Genomic DNA, 19,904 nt, shown 5'->3' on the forward strand with positions numbered 1-19,904 from the left:
TATTGCTGCTCAAAGACCCTCTCAGAGGGCAGAGCGAGGGAATGCATGCATGTACGTATGTATGTAACCAATCTCCCATCACTGTTGCTAGCTTCTTCCACCACATGGATGCCCTTACCACATCACTTGAACACCAAATTGGCCAAGACTTGGGCAAGATTCTTTATTTTTAATTGAAGTATAGTTGATTCACAATATATTAGTTTCAGGTGTACAACATAGTGATTCAACATTTTTACAGTTATACTCCATTTAAAGTCATTACAAAATAATGGCTATATTTCCCAGTGCTGGACAATATGTTTGTTGCTTCAAGATTCTTGATAAGCATAAAACAGGATATTTAACCAAAGGTAAGTAACTTTTTAAGAAACTATTATTTTAAGATTAAATGCTTCTATATTTGCCTTCACATATCTTCCCTTACATTCCCTATCATTTATACAACCTGGTATCTTAAGTTGGTAAAGAACAGCTTAAGGTTACCCCCCTTGACAGCTACTCATTACAAGGCACCAAAATGTATAGACTTCTCAAAATGAGAAGAAAAAAAATCTCACCTTTTGGTAGCCTGATTTGATTAAATTATCCAAGATTACTAGGCATTCTCCAGCAAAGAACAATCTTGAACCTGACTTCCTAAGGACACTCCATTTTAGCACTGGCTAAACCATCCCTAGAACTCCAGAGACATACTTTCTAGAATTTATCTGGTACTGGAGCCTTAAGTCAAAGCACTCACGAAAAGCTACACGTAACTTAGTTCCTCTCACCCACTAGTAATCTACATTCAAAGCTTTAAAAAGTCGCATTACTTTTTTTCTTCAACTCTCATTTTCATTGCTTTTATCCTTGTTTTCATATCTGAAAAAAATAGATCAGATACATAAGCTTTCCTCCAAAGCACATTTCTCTTATAAAACTCTTCCTTGATCACTAAAGCAACCTGTTCGTAATAAAGCTATAAAAATACAGATTTAATAACTACTGATACATTATCAGAGATGCATTCCCGGTGAAGTGGTTTTCTAATGGTGGTGATAGATTTTGGGTCTCTCACCTGGTTTCCTTTGGAAAGAAATAGTCTGCTGACAGAGAGCAAGATATCTAAATATATAGCATACAAAGCCTCTAAAATTTAAATATAGATTCAAAATACCCAGTTACTCAAATAGCTACTACTTAAAGAAAAATATTCCATTGCTATCATTTGGTAAAACTGTTATAGTGGATCCACTATATAAAAATCTAATTGTGATATCAGTAGGTAAGGTTGCTTAAAGTAATAAAGGCAACAGGTAGCAAAGACTGAAGCTAGCTTATATGATCCAAAACAATCCATTTACCAGTCCAAGATCATATGTAACAGGTTTAAGTACTTTAGAAAATGCTATTCCCACAGTTGACCTTTGAAGAGCCATTCCCTGCTTCTCAAATTTCTAATATTTAAAGACACAATTCAACCTTACAGACCCAATTATAAAATTAGCCTCTGACTCATAATGGTTAGATGTTGGCTGGTGTAAGCTTCTCCCCACCCCCTAATTCAGGAATCTCTTTCATAAAATTCTGAGAGAAGACTATTTAAGCCCTTTTACACCATATGTTGAAAAGATCTCTAAACCTGGAAACACTGAGCTGGGTTCTAGCCCAGGGTCTGCCATTCACTATCTGAAATGTCTTGCGGTAAGCCATTTCACTTCTCCAGGCCTGTTTCTTCATGCATAAGAAGCAGGGAGTGACAAGATGACCTCAAAGGTCTCTTCCTGAAGTTACATAATTATGATTTCCAATGAAGGAAAGAATTTCCATTTTAAGAAAGAATTCATTTCATGTTTACAGAGCTCCTATAGTGAGAAAGGACTTTCTAAATTTTCAGAGAATCACATTCTTCAACCCTGAAATTCCACTTCTTGAAATCTACCCTAGAAAAATGGCCACATGTGCATAGAAAACATCTACTACCATTGTTTACAGTAGTAATAAATTGAAAACATCCAATTATACCATACTGAAATAAATATAGTATGGCATAATACTATGGGATACTATACAACAGTTAAAAAGAATGAAGGAAACCATATACTCACTAATAAAAAAAGACCTCCAAATCATACTGTTAATGAAAACAATTGCAGAACATGTACATTTTGATGCCATTTATGAAAAAGGCTATGAAGTTTTACACAGGGCTTTCTACAAAGAAAAAAATATTCTGGAGCTGCACAGTCCAGTACCGTAGCTGCCAGCCACGCATGACCACTGATCCCTGAAACGCAGCTACTGTGACTGAGAAACCGAATTTTAAATTTTATTTCATTTTAACTACTTTAAATTTAAATAGCAACATGTGGCTAGCAGCTACTTTACTCCACAGTACAAATCTAGAAGAAAAATCTAAACTGGTAACAGTGGTTAGTGACCTCTGGAGAGAATACTAGATAGGAGAGTAGGGGGTGAACCAAGGCCAACTTTCGCTTTACGGGCATTATTTGAATATTTTAAGGCAAGTAATACTACTTACATAAAAGTAAAATTGAAAAAGAAAAAGCCCTATTGATATTGAGCCAAAAATCTGCCTATGAACCACAGTAGAAAGAATTTAGTTTTCTTTTGCTTTTGCCATACCTGGAAAAAACTGAGCAAGTATGGTAGTTTGAGTCAACTTCCCTAAAAACATCTTTGAATCACATTTCCTCACGTCTCTCTCCCAAACTCTCTCCCCTCCACATCCCCCTTTTCTACAACTGTAGTAACTTCTGGTACAAAAGCCGCAGCAATACAATTATATAAGTTATGGCCCATTATCAGGGAAGTAGGACATACTTTCTAATGGGGGTAATGGATTTGTGCCTCTCTGTGCAACAACTCTCTGGTAAAGAAAATTGTCATAGCTCCCTAAGTCTTCTCTTCTCCAAGCCTAAACAGAGCCAGAAACTCTTCACGATCCAATGGCTCTACTGTGGCTCAAAACAACAACTCAGGATAGAAAACACTTCTTAGAGACTTCCCTTATTGGCGAGGCATGTTCACCCAGAGTCTCAGCTCAGACTTCCTAAAAACCTGGTCATTCACTTGTTCATCAATATTTACTGAGTGCTATTAAATGCCAGGCACTGCACTTAGGGGAGAAGATAGAGCAATGAACACTATCTATGTCATCAGAGCCTCTGCCCCCCAAAGACTTATCCCCAAAAGTTCTACTTCGGTTGGTAAACACTAAAAAACTTCGATTTCAATTCATTCCAGACAGTCCCACTCACTCTGTGCTGAATACCACCAGGACCATGAAAACCACACAGAGTATCTTTATCCAAGTTTCTAATACAAGTAATGGAAATCTATATAACATGTCTAAATACTCCAACACAATAGGGTAAGTCCAATGAGTAATTTCCCCAAATGCCCCTTACATCAGGTTTTCAACAGTCCCTAGCAAAAATGTGGAAAAGAACAATGTAGCAAATGAAATAAACTTATTCTATAAGAAGTCTCTTTATTACGAAATCATGTCCTACCACCTTTTTTTTCTTTTTTTTTGTTTTTGTATTAATATTCTCTATTTCATGAAATAATAATGGTTTAGGTAGAAAGTGGGAAGTACCCGGTTTTTGTTTTGTTTTTAAACAGTTTTACTCACCAAACAGCAAGACAGCAATCAAACCTCTATACCAAGTATTCGTTGATATTTAATTTGTCCATGTCATCCACTAATTTAAAAGGTTCAAGAATGTTTCCTCCGCCCTAAAATGCACACCCTGAACATACAGAGGTGGCAATTACTCCTCCAAAAATACACCTCTGTAAATTAAACAATTACATGTGGACACAAGGAAAAGGTAAGCTTTACCACTCCTTTGCTATATTATTTACAAAAATATTAATATCACAATAAAACAGACCCAAACACACAGGATTACAAATATGCAAAAAGTCTAATCAAAGTATATTGTTGACAGTATATAATTATACTGTCAACAATTATAATTGATGGCACTTACTTCAGTAACAATAAAAGTAGCCAAATTCTTATCTAGGTTTTTTTATCTAGTCTTAAATATCATCCACACTGAGTAACTGGGTTTATATTTATTAAGCTTCAGAAAGCTGCAGATGTGGGGGTGGGAGAGAAGAGAGAAAATGAGGGAAAAAATAACTTTTTAATAATAGCTTACTACAAACTATCACATAACTAAGTGACTAGCACTAGCACTAACATTGACAAAATTGCAAATTTTACTTAGTAGTTGTGAGACAAGGCTCCCGCAAGACACCTACCTCTTCCCCACTCATCTATCCCCCAACAAAAAATACATTTGTCCTTACCTTCTGGTAATCTGTATGCTTTTATGTAAGGGTTAAAATGTAGAAAGGTAATACATCATAGCATAAATAAAAGGGTTTTCAAGTCAGGGAGGCCTAAATTCCCCAGATCTGCCCCTTACTGTCTGTGTGTGACCTTGGGCAAGTCATTCAACCTCTTCAAGCCCCACTAGACTGTAAGCTCCGTAGGAGCAAAGACCACTTCTGCCTTACTTACTACTGTAGGCAAATGGCACTGAAATACCAGTTTCTCCTTGTATAAAGTAAGGATGTTAACAATATTTCTCTCACAGCGTTAACTGAAGGATTAAATGAGATATTACATATATAAAGCTCTGGCACAGTGCCTGATCATGGTAAATGATCAATAAAATTAACTTTTTGACATCAACTAGCAGCTATCAAACCTGAAAATACTGTTTGAAGACGTTCAAACACTAATATACAAAGTCTTTGCCCAGTCAGTGTAAACTGCTCAAGTGATAAAACAATATTTCACACAAAACTTACGAATAGTTTCTAAACCACTGGGCTGGGAATCTAATAATAGATGAACCCTGAATTATGCACAACAGACCCAAGCTATTAAAAGACATTTAGTAGACTCCAAGTTTTCCTACTTCAATAATATGCCATAGGCATCCTCCCCATTGGCTTCCCAATCTCCCCTTCGGACGTCTCCGGCTGTCAGGGAACCCCCTCCTCCATGCTTAGAGGGAGGAGAGAGAAAACCTCCGAGGCGGGGGCCGGGGTTGGGGGACAGCGCGCATCCCCGCGCCACTCGCCCGGACCCACCTTGAGCAGGATGGATGGCGGCAGCTGATTGATGTCTGGGGTTTCGGGGGATGGCTCCCTATGACAGTCGCACGGATTTTCGGGGGTCTCCTGACAGTCCGCGTCGCCGCATTCGTGCTGCTGCTGGGCGGGCGAGGGGGCGGTGCCCCCCGCTCGGACGGCGTCCCCACCGGCCTCTGTGGGGGCACCTTCCGAAGTGGGAGAGGAGCGCTGGGGACAGAGAGGCTGCGGTGGCTGCTCTGGGCCCTGGCAGCAGCCGGCGTCGGGGGGCCGCGGCGGCGAGGCGCCTCCCCCCGCAGGTCCTCCTCCTCCTCCGCTGCCGCCGCCGCCGCCGCAGGCCCCCCCGCCACAGCGGGGTTGCTTACAGGGGGTGCAGGCGGGGACCCCGGCCCCCTTCCGCTTGCACACCATCTCGGGAGGCGTGGGGGGCTCGGCCGGCGGCGGCGGCGGCGGCCCCCGGAAGAGCTGCACGGCGGCGGGCGGCCCCAGGAAGCGCACGGGCCCCAGGCTGGCCAAGAAGAGGCTCCGGCCCTGCTGTTCCCAAGCGGCTGCCGCGGCCAGCCCCAGCTCTTTGCAGCAGGAGGCGGGCGACGAGGCCGAAGCGGCGGCGGCGGCGGCGGCGGCGGCCGAGGATAGCAGGAAGCGGCGAGCGGCGGCGGCGCAGTCCTCGGCGGCCAGGGCCGCGTAGCGCCGCGCCAGGTGCTGCGAGGAGGCGACCGCGGCGTAGGCCCCGTCCCGCGGCGGCGGCGGCGGCGGCGAGAGCGGCGGCTCCTCCTCTGGGCCGGCGGGGGCGGGCGCGCCGGGGCTGTGCACGATGAAGCAGAGCATGCAGGGCCCGCGGAAGAAGCAGTCCCGGCTCCGGGGCGCCGCCGGCTGGGGGGGCGCCTTGGCCGGGGTCCGGCGGGGCAGCCTGAGGAGAGGGCGGCGGCGGCGGCACCAGCTGCAACAGCGAGGCCTCTTCTGGCTTGGGCGGTTACGCGGCTCCTTCGAGAGAAGGTGGCCCATATAGAAGGCCCCGAGGAGGGGGACCGGGACAGAGAAGTAGGGAGGCCCGGACAGCCGGGCTCCCGGCAGCGAGGCAGGCCCCTCTCTGGTTGGGCCTCGGGCCCGCGGCGGGCGGCGGGGTCGCCCGCCTTGCGCACACACACGCACACACACGCACACACGGGCACAAACGCGACGGTGGGGGGGGTGGGCGTCAGCTGCGGGTCGGCCCGGCGCCGGATGGGGGCTACATGCTTTGCCCCGGGAAGCCGGGAGAACGATGGGAGCTAGCTTTGGGGACGCGACGGAGGGAGCGAGCCTGCCGGCTCAGTCAGTCAGTACGGCGGCACGGGGAACGCGGGGTCCGGCTCGGACCATTTTAACTGCGGCTCCGCTGGCGGCGCGCGCCCGCGACACAGCTCGGAGCCGCAGGAGCGCGCGGCCTGCTCGGGGAGGGGGCGGAGCCGCGGCAGCGGCGCGCTCGGGGCGGGGGCGTGGGCGCCCGGCTGCTCACCCGGGACGGGCCGCTAGGCGGGGACTGCTGGGAAGCGGGCTGGCGAGGGTGCGGGGCTCACGGGGAGCGGCGCGCGCCCCTCCCTCCCGTCGCCCAAGGTTTCGCGTAGCCCACGCCCCTTTTGTGGGGCGGGAGGAGACGCTTCCGAGCCAGCTGTGTGGCATCCGTTTGCCCTGCCGCGCTGACGTCTCTAGGTACAAGTTCAAGAACTGCCATTGGCCGGGAGCCGCTCGGCTCTTTCTTTCACCCCCACCTCCCGACTCGGAGACCCGGGCGACGAAGAATAGGTAAACCCGATTCCGCCTGAAGGCCGACCTGGGTCCCCGGCGGCCCCTCGGGTGGAGTGGCAGATGCGCGGCCCTGGGCTGGTGCGGACCCTAGTTCTCACGTGAGGGACTAACAGCAGGTAGTGCGGCACTGCAGTGTTTCTCCACTTGTTTGCATACTTGTTGCTTGTGACAGACTACTGACTTCCGTAACTTTATTTCAGAATGAAAGCATATATCGAATTATTTATACACACCAGAAAGATAAACAGTTTTTTCAACCCAGTTAGTCATCCAACATCCCAGGCTGCAAGCTTATGGATGACTTTATCGTCTGCACCCTCGAAGTCCCATCTATCCATTCATCAGGTACAGTAGTTTAAAAATGATTATGCAGTGCCTGCTCTAAGATAAAAGGTTCTAGGCAGACTTGGGAGACCCAGATCAAAAAGAGGAAATAGTCTTGGCAGACAACCTTTTAGAAGATTTGACTACAACGAGACCAGAGAAAGAAGGCAATAGCTAGGAGCAGTACCTGGTGTTGAGAGAAGGTTAGTTTTCACAAGGGAGAAATTGGGAGAGGCTTTCGCAAGGTATTGGACATGCTGATGGGAATGAGCCAGGATAAAGGAGAAAGTAGGGAAGTGAGAAGAGATAATACAACAAGGCCCCTGAGAAGATGGAGTGACGATTACCTTGGGAGGGATACCGTCTTCACTGTGACTGGAAGGAAGGGGGAAAGGATAGATCAAGGTTGAATACAGATAGGTGGACATCTTTGGCAGGAAAGTGAAAGAGTTCCTTTCAGATGGTCTCTACTTTAAGTGGAGCCTGGTTACATACTGAAGGGTGGAAGGTGGCCGATGTTTTTAAAAGCTACTGAGGGTAACTGAGAGAACTGACTGAGGAAGCAGTATTGCAATATTCACGGCCTGTCAGCGTAGAAACCTTTGTTTGAGCATGCCTGACTTTCCCACCGCAGTGGCCAGCCTCACCCCACCTTCACCCAACGTACCATCAAACCTTTGCTAATAGAGGCCTCTTTGTCAGGAATCACTTTTATTTTTGGTCTGCCAGCATTCAGGGATCTCCCTTTCTGAGCTTAAGAACAGTGAGATGGAATTCCAAGAAACCTAGAGGCAAAGATTCATCAAAGGGTTTTACATACGTTTCTATCAAGGCACTGCCCAAACTGCATTTACCTACAGGTATTATCCACACAGCTTTCATCCCTCTTACTTTAAAGGGTTCTTTCAGGGCCCCAGAGCTTCACTGGTGAGGAGGGGAGGTTAGGAGTAACAGGGTTACCTGAGGCCTTGTAACAAATCCTTTGCATCTCTTCCAGGCTACACTTTGAGCAAAAGGAGAGTGTGTTCTGAGCCTTTTTATTACTCTCTCTGTGTCAAAATTGTGGGCCCATTAGCTTCATATAAATTAAATACACATTATGACCTAGCAATTCCACTTATAGGTATTTACTGAAGAAAAATAAAAACTATACACACAAAAAGACATGTACAAAAATGTTCATAGTAGTTTTATTCATGATAATTAAAATCTACAACAACCTAGATGTCCATCAGTAGAAGAATGGCTAAACTGGTATGCTCATTCGATAGAACACTACTCAGCAATTAAAAGGAAGGGAGGGAGGGAAACAACATGAAGGAATCTCAAAAAATTTAGGCTGAATTAGACTCTGGAGTTGGAGGCCTAGAATTTTTACCTGATTTTAACAAGCTCCCCATGTGATTACTACACAAACAGCCTGGCACCATGCAGACCTATCGGAACTACACATAAAATCTAACTACAGCTTCTTGTTTTCAGAGATGAGGCAAGTGACTCTGAGACTTTTGAAGTGGTTTCTGAAATTTACAGCACTGGTTCTTCCAATTCCAGAGCCATTCAGCCACAAGCAGGTGGCTGCTCTACCACAGCATGTAGCAGAGGGTTTCATATGTTTTAACAAGGATTAAGCTACTACTATTGCCACCAGAGCTATAATGAGTTTTAGAACTCATTACCTTAAGTGATAATACTGATAAGTATTCTAAATATTCAGGAGACAGAATTATGAGTAAGAGTAATAAATTGCAATTTAGAGACAATTATAGCACTGGATGGCCTTTTTAATGAGAAAAAGGAAAGCAGCCTGAACAACCAGGAGCTGGCCTGGAACTATTTGCTAGGCCTTGGTGTTACAGGCATTCTCAACTAGGTTTGAGTGTTCTGTTGTACAAAAACAATCTCACAAAACATCAACATCGAACATGGCCACTCTGTGATCATAATAGACAAGAAAAAAATAAGATGCCTCCGTAATCATGTCTGAACACAACCAACACAAGAACACTCCAAACCACAGAAATGACCAAACATTCTGCCTAATATAAGTGATTACTGTTTCTTGACCAATTACAACCTAAGCCTTGCTCCACTCTTCCTACCTTCTAGATAACAATTATTAAAATATCCAATCATAGAATAACCTCTGCTTCCTGACAGCATCCAATCCAAAGCAAAGCCTTAAACCTTCCTCAAAATCACCAAGCACAAGCCCAATTCTGTAAGTCTTTTACACCTTCTTATTGAGACTCTCCACAATTCCTCACATGTGCTATGTGCTTTTTTGTAACAAGTCAGTAAACTCAACTTGGTTTAACTATGGGTGTGCTCCTGTTGGTCTTTGGCTGGAGAGCATTAACATTTGTTATAATCAAATGTCACCACCCTGTCTAAAATTACTTCCTCTTTATGCTGTACACCTTAAATTTTATAGTGCTGTGTGTCAATTATATCTCAGTTAAACTGAAATAAAATTATACCTTCCTTTACTTTTCCTCTTACAGTGCTTTTATTTTCTTTATATCTCATTAGCACGTGTCTCTTTTGTCATTTTTTTCACTTTTAGTCTCTAGTGGAAGAGGGTAAACTCCATGAGGACAGGGACCTTGCTCAGTTTTTAGGAAGATAATCTGGCAACTGTATAGAAAATGGACTAAAGTAGGAAGAGGCTCTTAGCAGGAAGACCAGTTAAGACTGTTTGAAAGATCAATGGATGGGCCTTAAAAGCATGAATTAAGGCCAGCATGGTGGGGATAATGAAGTAGGGGTGGGATTGAGAAACATTTTTTATGTGGAGTTTTCAGGATTTAGTAACTTACTTATGAATTAGGTAGAGAGGAGGAGATGATGGATATGGAAGAAATGAAGAACCCCAAAATAGCAACATGTATATTCATATGACTTATTTCAGTGTATAACATTGTGGTGAAATAATGGATTCTACTATATAAAATATTTACATATTTGAATAGAATTCAAACCTGGAGTAGATATGTATTATAACATAGATTCACAATGAAAGCCAGCACATAAATTTAAAATGTTGAAAACAGTTTAAAAGAAAAGGCTTTTCTTTCTTCTTTGCTGATGTAGAATATATGTACTCACTTTGAAATTCACATTTGCCTATAAAAACACACCCACATATAAAAAGCTTTCATGCTTACAGTTGGCTAATGATGGTTGTTATTAATGGCTAAAACATCCTGTGGCACCAGTGATGTAAATAGAGATCAGTTAATGTGCCATTGGTCCCACTGATTGTGGTAGGTGCAGTGGATAACCTAGAAGGACACTCTGGGGGCAGAAGACATTGTTTATGCATCTGGAAATCATGCAACACCCCAAGTGTTCAATAAATTTAAACCATTATTGAATTGTGTTTTTGCTGCAATACTCAAAGCCAAAGATAGAGATAACTTAGCAAGCTTTCAGAGAATTCCCTTAAGGAACTGATCTGTACTCTTTAATAGTTTGTTTCAGGCACAATATAAAAGTGCAACTGGTACCTCACTGGTTTTCCCTCAGTTCTTCCCATGACTGATTCATGCTCATCTTCCAGGTCTCAGCCCAGGTACCACCTCCTGTCACAAAAGCTCTTCCCTGGTGTCATACCACCCTGTTCATTTCCTTTACAGCAGTTACCAGAGTCTCCAGCTGTGGTATTTTATTTTACTATTAGTTGACTATCACCAGAATTAAGGCCTACTTTGTTTACCCTTGAATCACCAGCACCTAAAGTTGCTAATCAGTTGCACTTTAAAAGGAAATTATTCTGGGTCGGCCTGATGTAGTCATGTGAAATCTTTAAAGACAGTCTGGAAGTCAGAATAAGAGAGATTCAAAGCAGCAGCGGTTGCTTTACCTTTGGCCTTAAAGAAGCAAACTCTCACGTTGCAGAGAGGGCTGCACCTGGCTGACGGCCAGTGAGAAGGCCAGCCCTCCAATCTACAGAATTCTGAATTCTGCCAACAAGTGCATAAGCATGGAAGAAGAGCCCGAACAACAAGGGAGCACAGCCCCACTGATGCCTTGATTCCAGCCCCATGGGAACCTGACCAGAGACTCCGGCTGAGCCCACGCCAGGATTTCTGACCTACAGAACTATGAAATAATAAAAAGGTGTTGTTTTAAATCACTCCACTTGTGGTACTTTGTTATTGTGGGAATAGAAAATGTATTCACCAAACAGTCCTGTGAAACTAAGACTTCATGAAATTTAATGGGAGAAAGAGAAAGCGAAGTAATCAATTATCCATAATTCTCCAAAGATTAATTCAAGCTCATGAAAGGAAACAATTAACCAAGAGTTAATACAAAGAATTCATTGTTCTCCCACTTTTGTATAAGTTAATGTGGTCATTGAGGCAAATGTAGGGGTTTATTTTATTTTCCTTTACTTTTTGCTTAAGAGTCACATATTATTTATCTTTTCCTCTATTTAAATGAAATAAATACAACACAAAGATGTTCTACCATTTACATTCCCTCAATTCTGTGCCCAGCTATCTCCTATATTATAACTGGTATTTTCTTATTTTCAACTGGTAAAATAGGGCCTTTAGAAAGAATTAAGTTACATGTGACTCTCTAACCAATTTAATGTTTTTCCCTCTTAAGTTTAATAACATTTTTGTTTCTTATTGTATAATTTTAGAATAGTTATATATGTGCTCACAATAAACAAAAGAGAGATAATAATATTTACTTTTAGTGGCTCAGAAATGGCAAGCCACAATTCTAAATGTTGACAATTTGTGGTATCAGTATAATAATCAAATGTCTATGCTCCAAATTTGTTTGCTCCACTCCCAAATCTGATCACAAGTATCAGGTTGCCCCTTCCTAACCTGTTCCCTTTATAATATGGGTTTTATCTCTCCTTCCAGAGATAAAACAATAATAACCAGGATCCACAAACTACGGGGGTTGAAAGAACCATTCAAGGTGTCATCCCTCCTGGGGCAGGTGGGAGACAGAGGAAGGGTGGCCGGAGTGGTGATGTGAAGTAGCTCCCACCTCTCCTCTGATCCTCTTTCTGATACGGCTGGCTTCATTAATCCCTGGATTATGGGATTTTCTTGTTTTATGTTGCCTACTTAGCCAAGTGATAAGATGTTATTCTTTGTCGCCACTCAGGGAGTAGATACTTCTCTTTGGATGTAGAAAGGGATGAGAAAGTACTTTTTAAAGTTATTTTTCTTCTCTAAAATATTTTTTTTTATTTTTCTCTAAAAATAGAGTCATACCTAAGTGTGAAAACAATGGAAGAAATGATTTTAGCAACTATTCTCTTTAACCTCATAAATTACATCAATTCCCTCAACTTTCTGGAAGGACACACTTTATCAGTATACCACCTGTGTTACCTTGAGTAGCTTCGGGTTTCAATTCTGTTCTACTTGCTTTTGAATTATACATTACTGTTTGTTTATCTTTAATTTAGTTTTTTGTGTGTTTGTTCAGTTATGCCTACAGTATGTTGTGAAGCAAGTCAATCAACCATATTTGGAGTCCATTATTTCCCACTACTTAAATGTTAAGACTAGGGTAAAGGGATTAAAAATTATATTGTCTATCATCCAATTGTGAAAGCAGACATAAACATAATCTGCTCTAAATTTGGTTATTCAGCAACACTTGCTATTAAGAGTCACCTCTCCCACCCTCACCTAATAATGGGAATGAGAAATATGGGTGTTAGGGTCTTTTGCCCCCTCCAGGGGAATAGATCCAGAAAGCTGAGAACCACTGTTATAGGAAGCATGCTGTTCTTTGTGATTTATTGTCCTTTCACTTTATATATTCATTTCAATCTTATGTTGGAATTAAGTGTGTGTGTGTGTGTGTGTCTTGGGGAAGAATATGGGGAATCAGGACTTCTTCCCAATTCCTATTGATTTGCCAATGATTTTCCCTGAGAAATCGATATATTTTCTTCCATATTTGTAAAAATTGACATTCCTAAACAGTGAATCAAATCTAATTGGAATAATTTGAATCTTTATTGGACTACAAATCAAAGGCATTTACTTACCGACAGGTAACAAAACTGCAGATAGTGATAGGTGCTGTTTTCATGTGCTGTGGATCTAGAGGAACTCTATTTCTAAACTTAATATAACTGTTTTCCATGTCAACCATGAAATGATAAATAATAATCTCCCTATGACCAACATGCTACACATTCTTATAAATAAAAAAAAGAAGAAAATTTACTTTGAAGTCTTAAGAGCACTAAAGTGTGTGAGAATCTTCACTAAAAACATATGTGGAGCACATGGTCAAGTAACAAAAATCTATAAAGAACTGCAAGAAAATTTGTTACTTCAAAAGGAACTTTAATTCTAAAGGAAATTAACCCTAAAAACCTACTTTAAATTGTATTGCCTATTTCATGCTGTTTCACCAACTTTCATTACCAACCAGCCTCCCATCACCCCTTAAATGTCTGGTTTCTGACTGTGCCTTTCTATTCCAGACTGCACCTCAACAGTACTGAGATATGCTTCATAGTCTCTTCTTATAGATGGAGTTTTGGAGAATAGTCTATGAAGAAAATTAATAATCCTTTCAGACATGTTATAGGGAATATATGCTAAGATCAAGTTGGAGAATAATCTATGAAGAAAATTAATAATCCTTTCAGACATGTTATAGGGAATATATGCTAAGATCAAATTGGAGAATGATTACTCTGAATAGAAATTCTGAAGGGTGGGTTAAGGGGGGAATAATAGTTTCTAAAATAAAACATGAGCATGGAACACATCTTCTGTGAAACCATCAGTTCTTTGACTACGTGTTAGGTGCGCGTAGGTGTGTGTGTGTGAAAGAGAAAGTGGGAGCAAGAGACAGATAAAGCTACTTGTGTATGCTACCATTGATAACAATTTTCAAGAAGTACCTAACAATTCCTAACTTTAACTCATTTTCTTCCTTTGGTAGAGAAACTCTTATTCACACAAGCATGTAAAACATTTCAGGGTTGGGAAAATTTTGGCATCCTTCTGACTAGACTGAGACAAGCATCCAGGATTGGTTTATAATCTAAGCCAAAAGAGAGTAAGCGTAAAAGGAGGGAACAAAAAGAAGACAATAGAGAAATGACTTTAATGTTTTGGTGGGGTAGGGTACTTCTAATGGCACTCAGTCCAGAAACTATCCTTTCCTGCCCCCGAAACATAGGCCTCCACATCATCATTCATTAAGGCAATTCAAATTAAACTCATAATGAGATACCATCACACACCTACTAGAATGGCTAAAATTTAAAAGATTGACATAGCAAGTGTTGGCAAGGATGTAGAACAACTAAAACTCTCATATACTGATGGTGGAAATGCAAAATGGTATAGCCATTTTGGAAAACATTCTGCCAGTTTCTTATAAAATTAAACACACAGTTACCATATGATCCAGCAATCCTAATCCTAGATGTTTACCAAAGAGTAATGAAAACATATGTTTACACAAAAGCCTTTATGTAAATGTTTATAACAGCTTTATTCACAATTGTCAAAACCTGAACACAAACATTTTCCACTGGTAAATAGATAAACTATGGTACATCTGCACAATGGATAAGTCTCTAGCACATTACACTAAGTGAAAGAAGTCAGACTCAAAAGGCAACATCTTGTATGATCCCATTTACATGACTTTCCCCAAAAGGCAAAACTGTAGGGACAGAAAACAGTGCAGTGGTTGCCAGAATCTGGCAGTGAAGGGAGGGGTTTACTATAAAGAGGTAGAATGGAATTTTGGGGGGAGTTAGAAGTATTCTATATCCTGATCATGGTGGTGGTTATATGATTGAATGCATTTGTCAAAACTCATCCACTTAAAAGGATGAATTATCCTTTTATCCACTAAAAAGGATGAATTTTACACTGTATAAATTATATCTTAATAAACCTGAGTTTTAAAGAAAGGAATATAGGACAATAATTTATAAGACATCTAAACTAGACTCTTCAAAAATTCACTTCATGAAGAAAGAAATGAAAAAAAGTGGGGTATCTGAACTAAATCTAAAGAGACCAAAGAAACAAAAATACCAAATGAAATATATGAACCTAGAATGGATTCTACTTTAAAATAATGTAACAAAACAACTAAGAAAAGTGTTTTTGTACAATTGGGGATATTTTAATTTGGACTGGATATTAGATAATATTACATAATTATTTTTAATTTTCTTAGGCATTAAAAGAATATTATGATTATATATTTTTGGTTAAGGAGCTATAGACTGAAAGATTTAAGGTGAAACGTCATGGTACTTACAACTTACTTTCAAATGGTACTGCAAAAAAAGGCAGGAAGGAGACATGAGAAATGCTGATCATTATTGAAACTAGCTGAAGAATCTGTGGACATGAGTTGTACTCACCAGATAATATCTTTTAAGTGTAGTGATAACACTCTGGTCTATAACATCACCTTTATTATATACCAAATGCCCATAACGGTTAGGAGTAAAAGGAAAACTGTAGGCAAGTATGTATCACACAATTCTAGGTTTTTTTGGTTTTTTTTTTTTTTGGCTGCACCGCACGGCTTGTGGGGTCCTAGTCCCCCAACCAGGGATTGAACCCCGGGCCCTCGGCAATGAGAGCACGGAGTCCCAACCACTGGACCTCCAAGGAATTCCACAGTTCTAGGTTTTCACAATATATGTGTGATTAGCATATTTACATCTATCTTTATAAACTCCTAAATAATTTGGCATTGATACATATCATATTGTTAACAGTAGCACCCACTGGTAAATCAGGTGGGGGGAGCAGAATTGGAAGTACTCAAGTGGAAACTTCATTTAGTACTCTATACTTAATACTTTATATACTTTAAAATGCTAAAATGCTTTTGGATGATTTCTACTTTTCTTGTAGTAAAAGACTCAAGGTAGAAAGGAGGTCATCTAAAACCTTATCATTTTCAGTCCTTAGTCTCATATCTGTAAAATGAGACCAAAATTCTTTCCGAAAGACTTTTGGCTCTTCCTAAAATAAAATCCTCCTTAAATGGATGAATTTCTACACTGGGGTATTCACAAGTGTACTTCTACACTTCAAGTGTATTTCTACATTTGAAGGCAATTCCAAAGAAGAATTTCAAGAAACATTCACAACAATAACAGCATCATTAGGAAAAGTATCTGCAGTCCATGGATAATATAGGCAGTTCCCAATATAACAGAGTAGTTTAAAATTGGTTTGTAAATTGTTACTAATCTTGTAGTGATGAGAAATTATGAGAGTAGGACCTTTACCTCCTCTATTTGAGAAAGCTGTAGAAATGTTACTGAGGTTTTTATTTAATTAACAAAAGTTGCTTGAAGTACATAACACATTTTTCCCACAGCAACATTGTTAAACATGTTAGTAAGACATGGAGATCAGATTGGAAAAGTTTATTCAACCCAAATGGGACTGAGCTGTAGTACTAAGAGTAGACCTCAATAAATATTCGTAGTGTGCGAGTGAGTGAATGGATGAATCAATATTAAGGACTGGGAGGTTCACTAGATCGTGAACTATCAAAGGAAGGAATTGGTCTTCCTTATTCATGTTTATATCCCCAACACCCTGCCACATAGTTGGTGATTAGTAAATGTTGAATGGATAATCCAAGAGCTTTTCTCATTTTTCCTAGGTGTGGAACTGGACTTTTATAATGTTATATTTGTCTTAACCAATTATTAAGGGACATATTTTTTAAGATAAAATCATGAACCTTGTACAAAAATAAAATAGACATGTGTTAAACAATGGTTTTACTCAATTATTGAGGAAACTAGAAAAGTGTAAAAAGCCAGTTCAAAGAGATTCTGAAGACAGGACACAAATAGAGGCAATCAAGAGTACTGAAATAAATTTGTTAACAGACAAAAAAATGGTCAAAATTCACAGGGAAGTTATTAATTGCATCTTTATCAGCAAAAGTCATCTGCATTACCAGCAGTTTTCTACAAGTAACAAAGTGGTAAAATTACTCAGAGGCAATGAAAGTTACAAATCATAACAAAGAGGGGGCTAGAAAACACCTAGCATTTCATGGGATGCCCAGTAATATTTTTTATTTTGTCATTTCAAAGTCTTTCACAATTTTTCCTTACAGTTTCCTCTCCTTGTGATAATGATAATTTAAAAGATTATTCTTAATCACACACACACAAAACTGGTTTTATTAGGTTTGGCCTGATTGTCTACATAGGTGAAGCAAGGGCAGGAATCAGCAAACTACAGCCTGTAGGCAAATTCCAATCAAAAGCCTAACTTGCAAAATCTGCAAGTTAAGAATGTTTTTTACACTTTTAAATGGTTGAAAAAACACCAAAAGATAAATAATTTGTTGTGACATAAGAATTATATGAAAATCAAATTTCAGTCTCCATAATTAAAAATTCATTGGAATATAGCTACACTCGTTCATTGACACATTGTTTGTGGCTGCTTTCTCACTACAGTGACAGAGTTGAGAAATGTCACAGAATGGCTCACAAAACAAGACCAGGACTAGGTTAGGCAACTGAGGTACATCCCTTGGGCACAAGATTTAAGAGAGCACCAAAAACTAAATAATGAATAAATGAATGAATAATACTTTGATGCATATTTTTTAAAATCAAAAGAATGCCCCCCAAGTTGACCAAAATGTCAAAATTTTAAATGAAGACAGGACCAGTAATACTGTTTTTCCTTTTTCCCTTTTGCCTCGGGCTCCAGTATGGCTTGGCAAGGCTTTGCTACATTTTACTGCACCCTGATCCTGGCCCTGTTACAAAGCTAAAAAATATCTACTACTGGGCTTTTATAGAAAATTTGTGAGCAAGAGTGTTAACCAACCATACAAGCTTCCTTGAGTTTGCTATTCAAACTGAAGCACTAAGCATTAAGGCCACAAATAAACTTCTGACTGGGAAATTTTGTAAGGAATCTTGGACTGGAATCTTAAAAGCTGCTATTATTTGTTATCCTGAGGCTAAGAAATCAAGTTCCCAAACCTCTCTACACCAGATTTCTTCTGCAGTACCTATAAATTTGATGACTTCCACTCTTTCTGAGGTCCTCAAAATAGGTTGTTTCCTGGCTTGCCAGAAAATGACATTTTCTTATCATTTGTAGGTGTGAGACCCTGAAAGTCAATTTTCCTAGGTGGGCTTAACAGGTATTGGTCCTGTATGTAAAATCAACCTTCTTTTTCCATAAAAATGCCCTGTCATAGCTGATTAAAAGGGTATCATTCTCAAATCATAAATTCTAAGTAATTTGTCCAATTGTATCCTGATATAAAGGCAGATAGAGTCTTATTGAATGTATGCAAATAACTACATTATCATGAAAAGCAACAAGACTTAGTAAAAGTTTCTGAATTTGGGAGAGCCAGTAAGAATCAAATACCATGTTAAAATGTTTAATTTAGCTCACAAAAGCAGTCTACTAAGTTGTGTGGGTTATAGATTGCTTAAGAAGAAAGAGAAAGGGCTTCTTCATACATCCAAAAAATGAAACAGTAACACAACATCAACAATATTCCAAACAAGGGGGTTCCTGAACAATATTCCAAAAAAGTAGCCATAATAATATTTCCCCCTTCACTCCATTTGGTCCTCTGTAATTAATTTTTGCTTTGCTGGATCTTGGACAGCAGTCTGCTCTCTGGACTAAAAAGAGTTCTGGAAATTCTGACTCAGTTCGTTGGTAAGGTCTGAAAGTTATCTAAGTGATATCAACTCAGAAGCCTGGGCAAGAGTGTTTTTTGAAATGCCAGTAGTTTGAAGTACTTGTTATGGTCCTTTCCCACTAGTGTCTAAGACTGTCCTTATTTATTGAAGACACAGACTCTGGGATGTAACTTATAACAGAGTCCTCAGGCAAGCATCAGATTACAAGAGATAGATAGATGATAGATAGATAGATAGATAGATAGATAAATAGATGAATAGATAGAGGGATGGATAGATAGATAAATAGATAGATGGATAGATAAATAGATGGGTAGATAGATAAATAGATGAATAGATAGAGGGATGGATAGATAGATAAATAGATGGATAGATAGATAAATAGATGGGTAGATAGATAAATAGATGGATAGATAGAGGGATGGATAGATAGATAAATGGATAGATAGAGGGATAGATAGATGGATAGGTAGATGGATAGATAGATAGGTAGATAGGAAGATAGATAGAGATAGATTACAAAGACTCAATGGCTGTGGTTCATTTATTACTGTGGCTAATAATATCAGAATGAAAGAAAGTAAAATTCTCTATTGGGATACAATGCATACTATTTCATAAATTTTGGTCTGATTTCTCCTGAGAGTTAAATCCTATTATAGACAGCAAGGGCACTGGCAAACCTCTAGGGACATTCAATAAAGAACACAAACTCTGAAAGTTATCTCAATATTTGTCTATACAAACCTATTCTAGAGAAGAGTGAACATTTCTCCTGATATGACAACTCTTCCCATCCAAGTCTCACAATAGGAACATCTCAAACAAACCTAATTATTTTTAGCATCTCTCTTTTTATAAGGTGAGGAACCAAATCTTTGTGGTTTTCCCAGGAAACTTTTGCAAATCCAAAGACACTTTTAGGTGTAAAAGACATCCTGAAATTTTTATTTTATTTTTTCTAAATTTAGGGTTCTCATTT

At 40.1% G+C, this 19,904-nt stretch overlaps 2 protein-coding genes across 3 annotated transcripts in view; one reads left to right on the top strand and one right to left on the bottom strand.

The window, feature by feature from the left end:
• FBXL17 (F-box and leucine rich repeat protein 17) overlaps positions 1-6,219 on the bottom strand; it is a 467,882-nt gene extending 461,663 nt beyond the window's left edge. For both annotated transcript variants that reach the window (XM_059916861.1, XM_059916860.1), the window contains exon 1: positions 5,119-6,219. In XM_059916861.1, coding sequence (XP_059772844.1) covers positions 5,119-6,123 — 1,005 coding nt within the window. In that variant the 5' untranslated portion in view covers positions 6,124-6,219. The remainder of the gene's footprint in view (positions 1-5,118) is intronic.
• A 163-nt stretch (positions 6,220-6,382) lies between these two features.
• Positions 6,383-11,368, top strand: LOC132363365 (uncharacterized). The gene is made up of 3 exons (XM_059919086.1): positions 6,383-6,903; positions 7,107-7,251; positions 11,131-11,368. Exons 1-3 carry the CDS (start codon positions 6,383-6,385, stop codon positions 11,158-11,160), a joined length of 696 nt encoding a protein of 231 aa, XP_059775069.1. The 3' UTR covers positions 11,161-11,368.
• Positions 11,369-19,904: the final 8,536 nt, after the last annotated feature.

This window comes from Balaenoptera ricei, chromosome 3 (genome assembly GCF_028023285.1).
Source record: "Balaenoptera ricei isolate mBalRic1 chromosome 3, mBalRic1.hap2, whole genome shotgun sequence".
Taxonomy (NCBI): domain Eukaryota; kingdom Metazoa; phylum Chordata; class Mammalia; order Artiodactyla; family Balaenopteridae; genus Balaenoptera; species Balaenoptera ricei.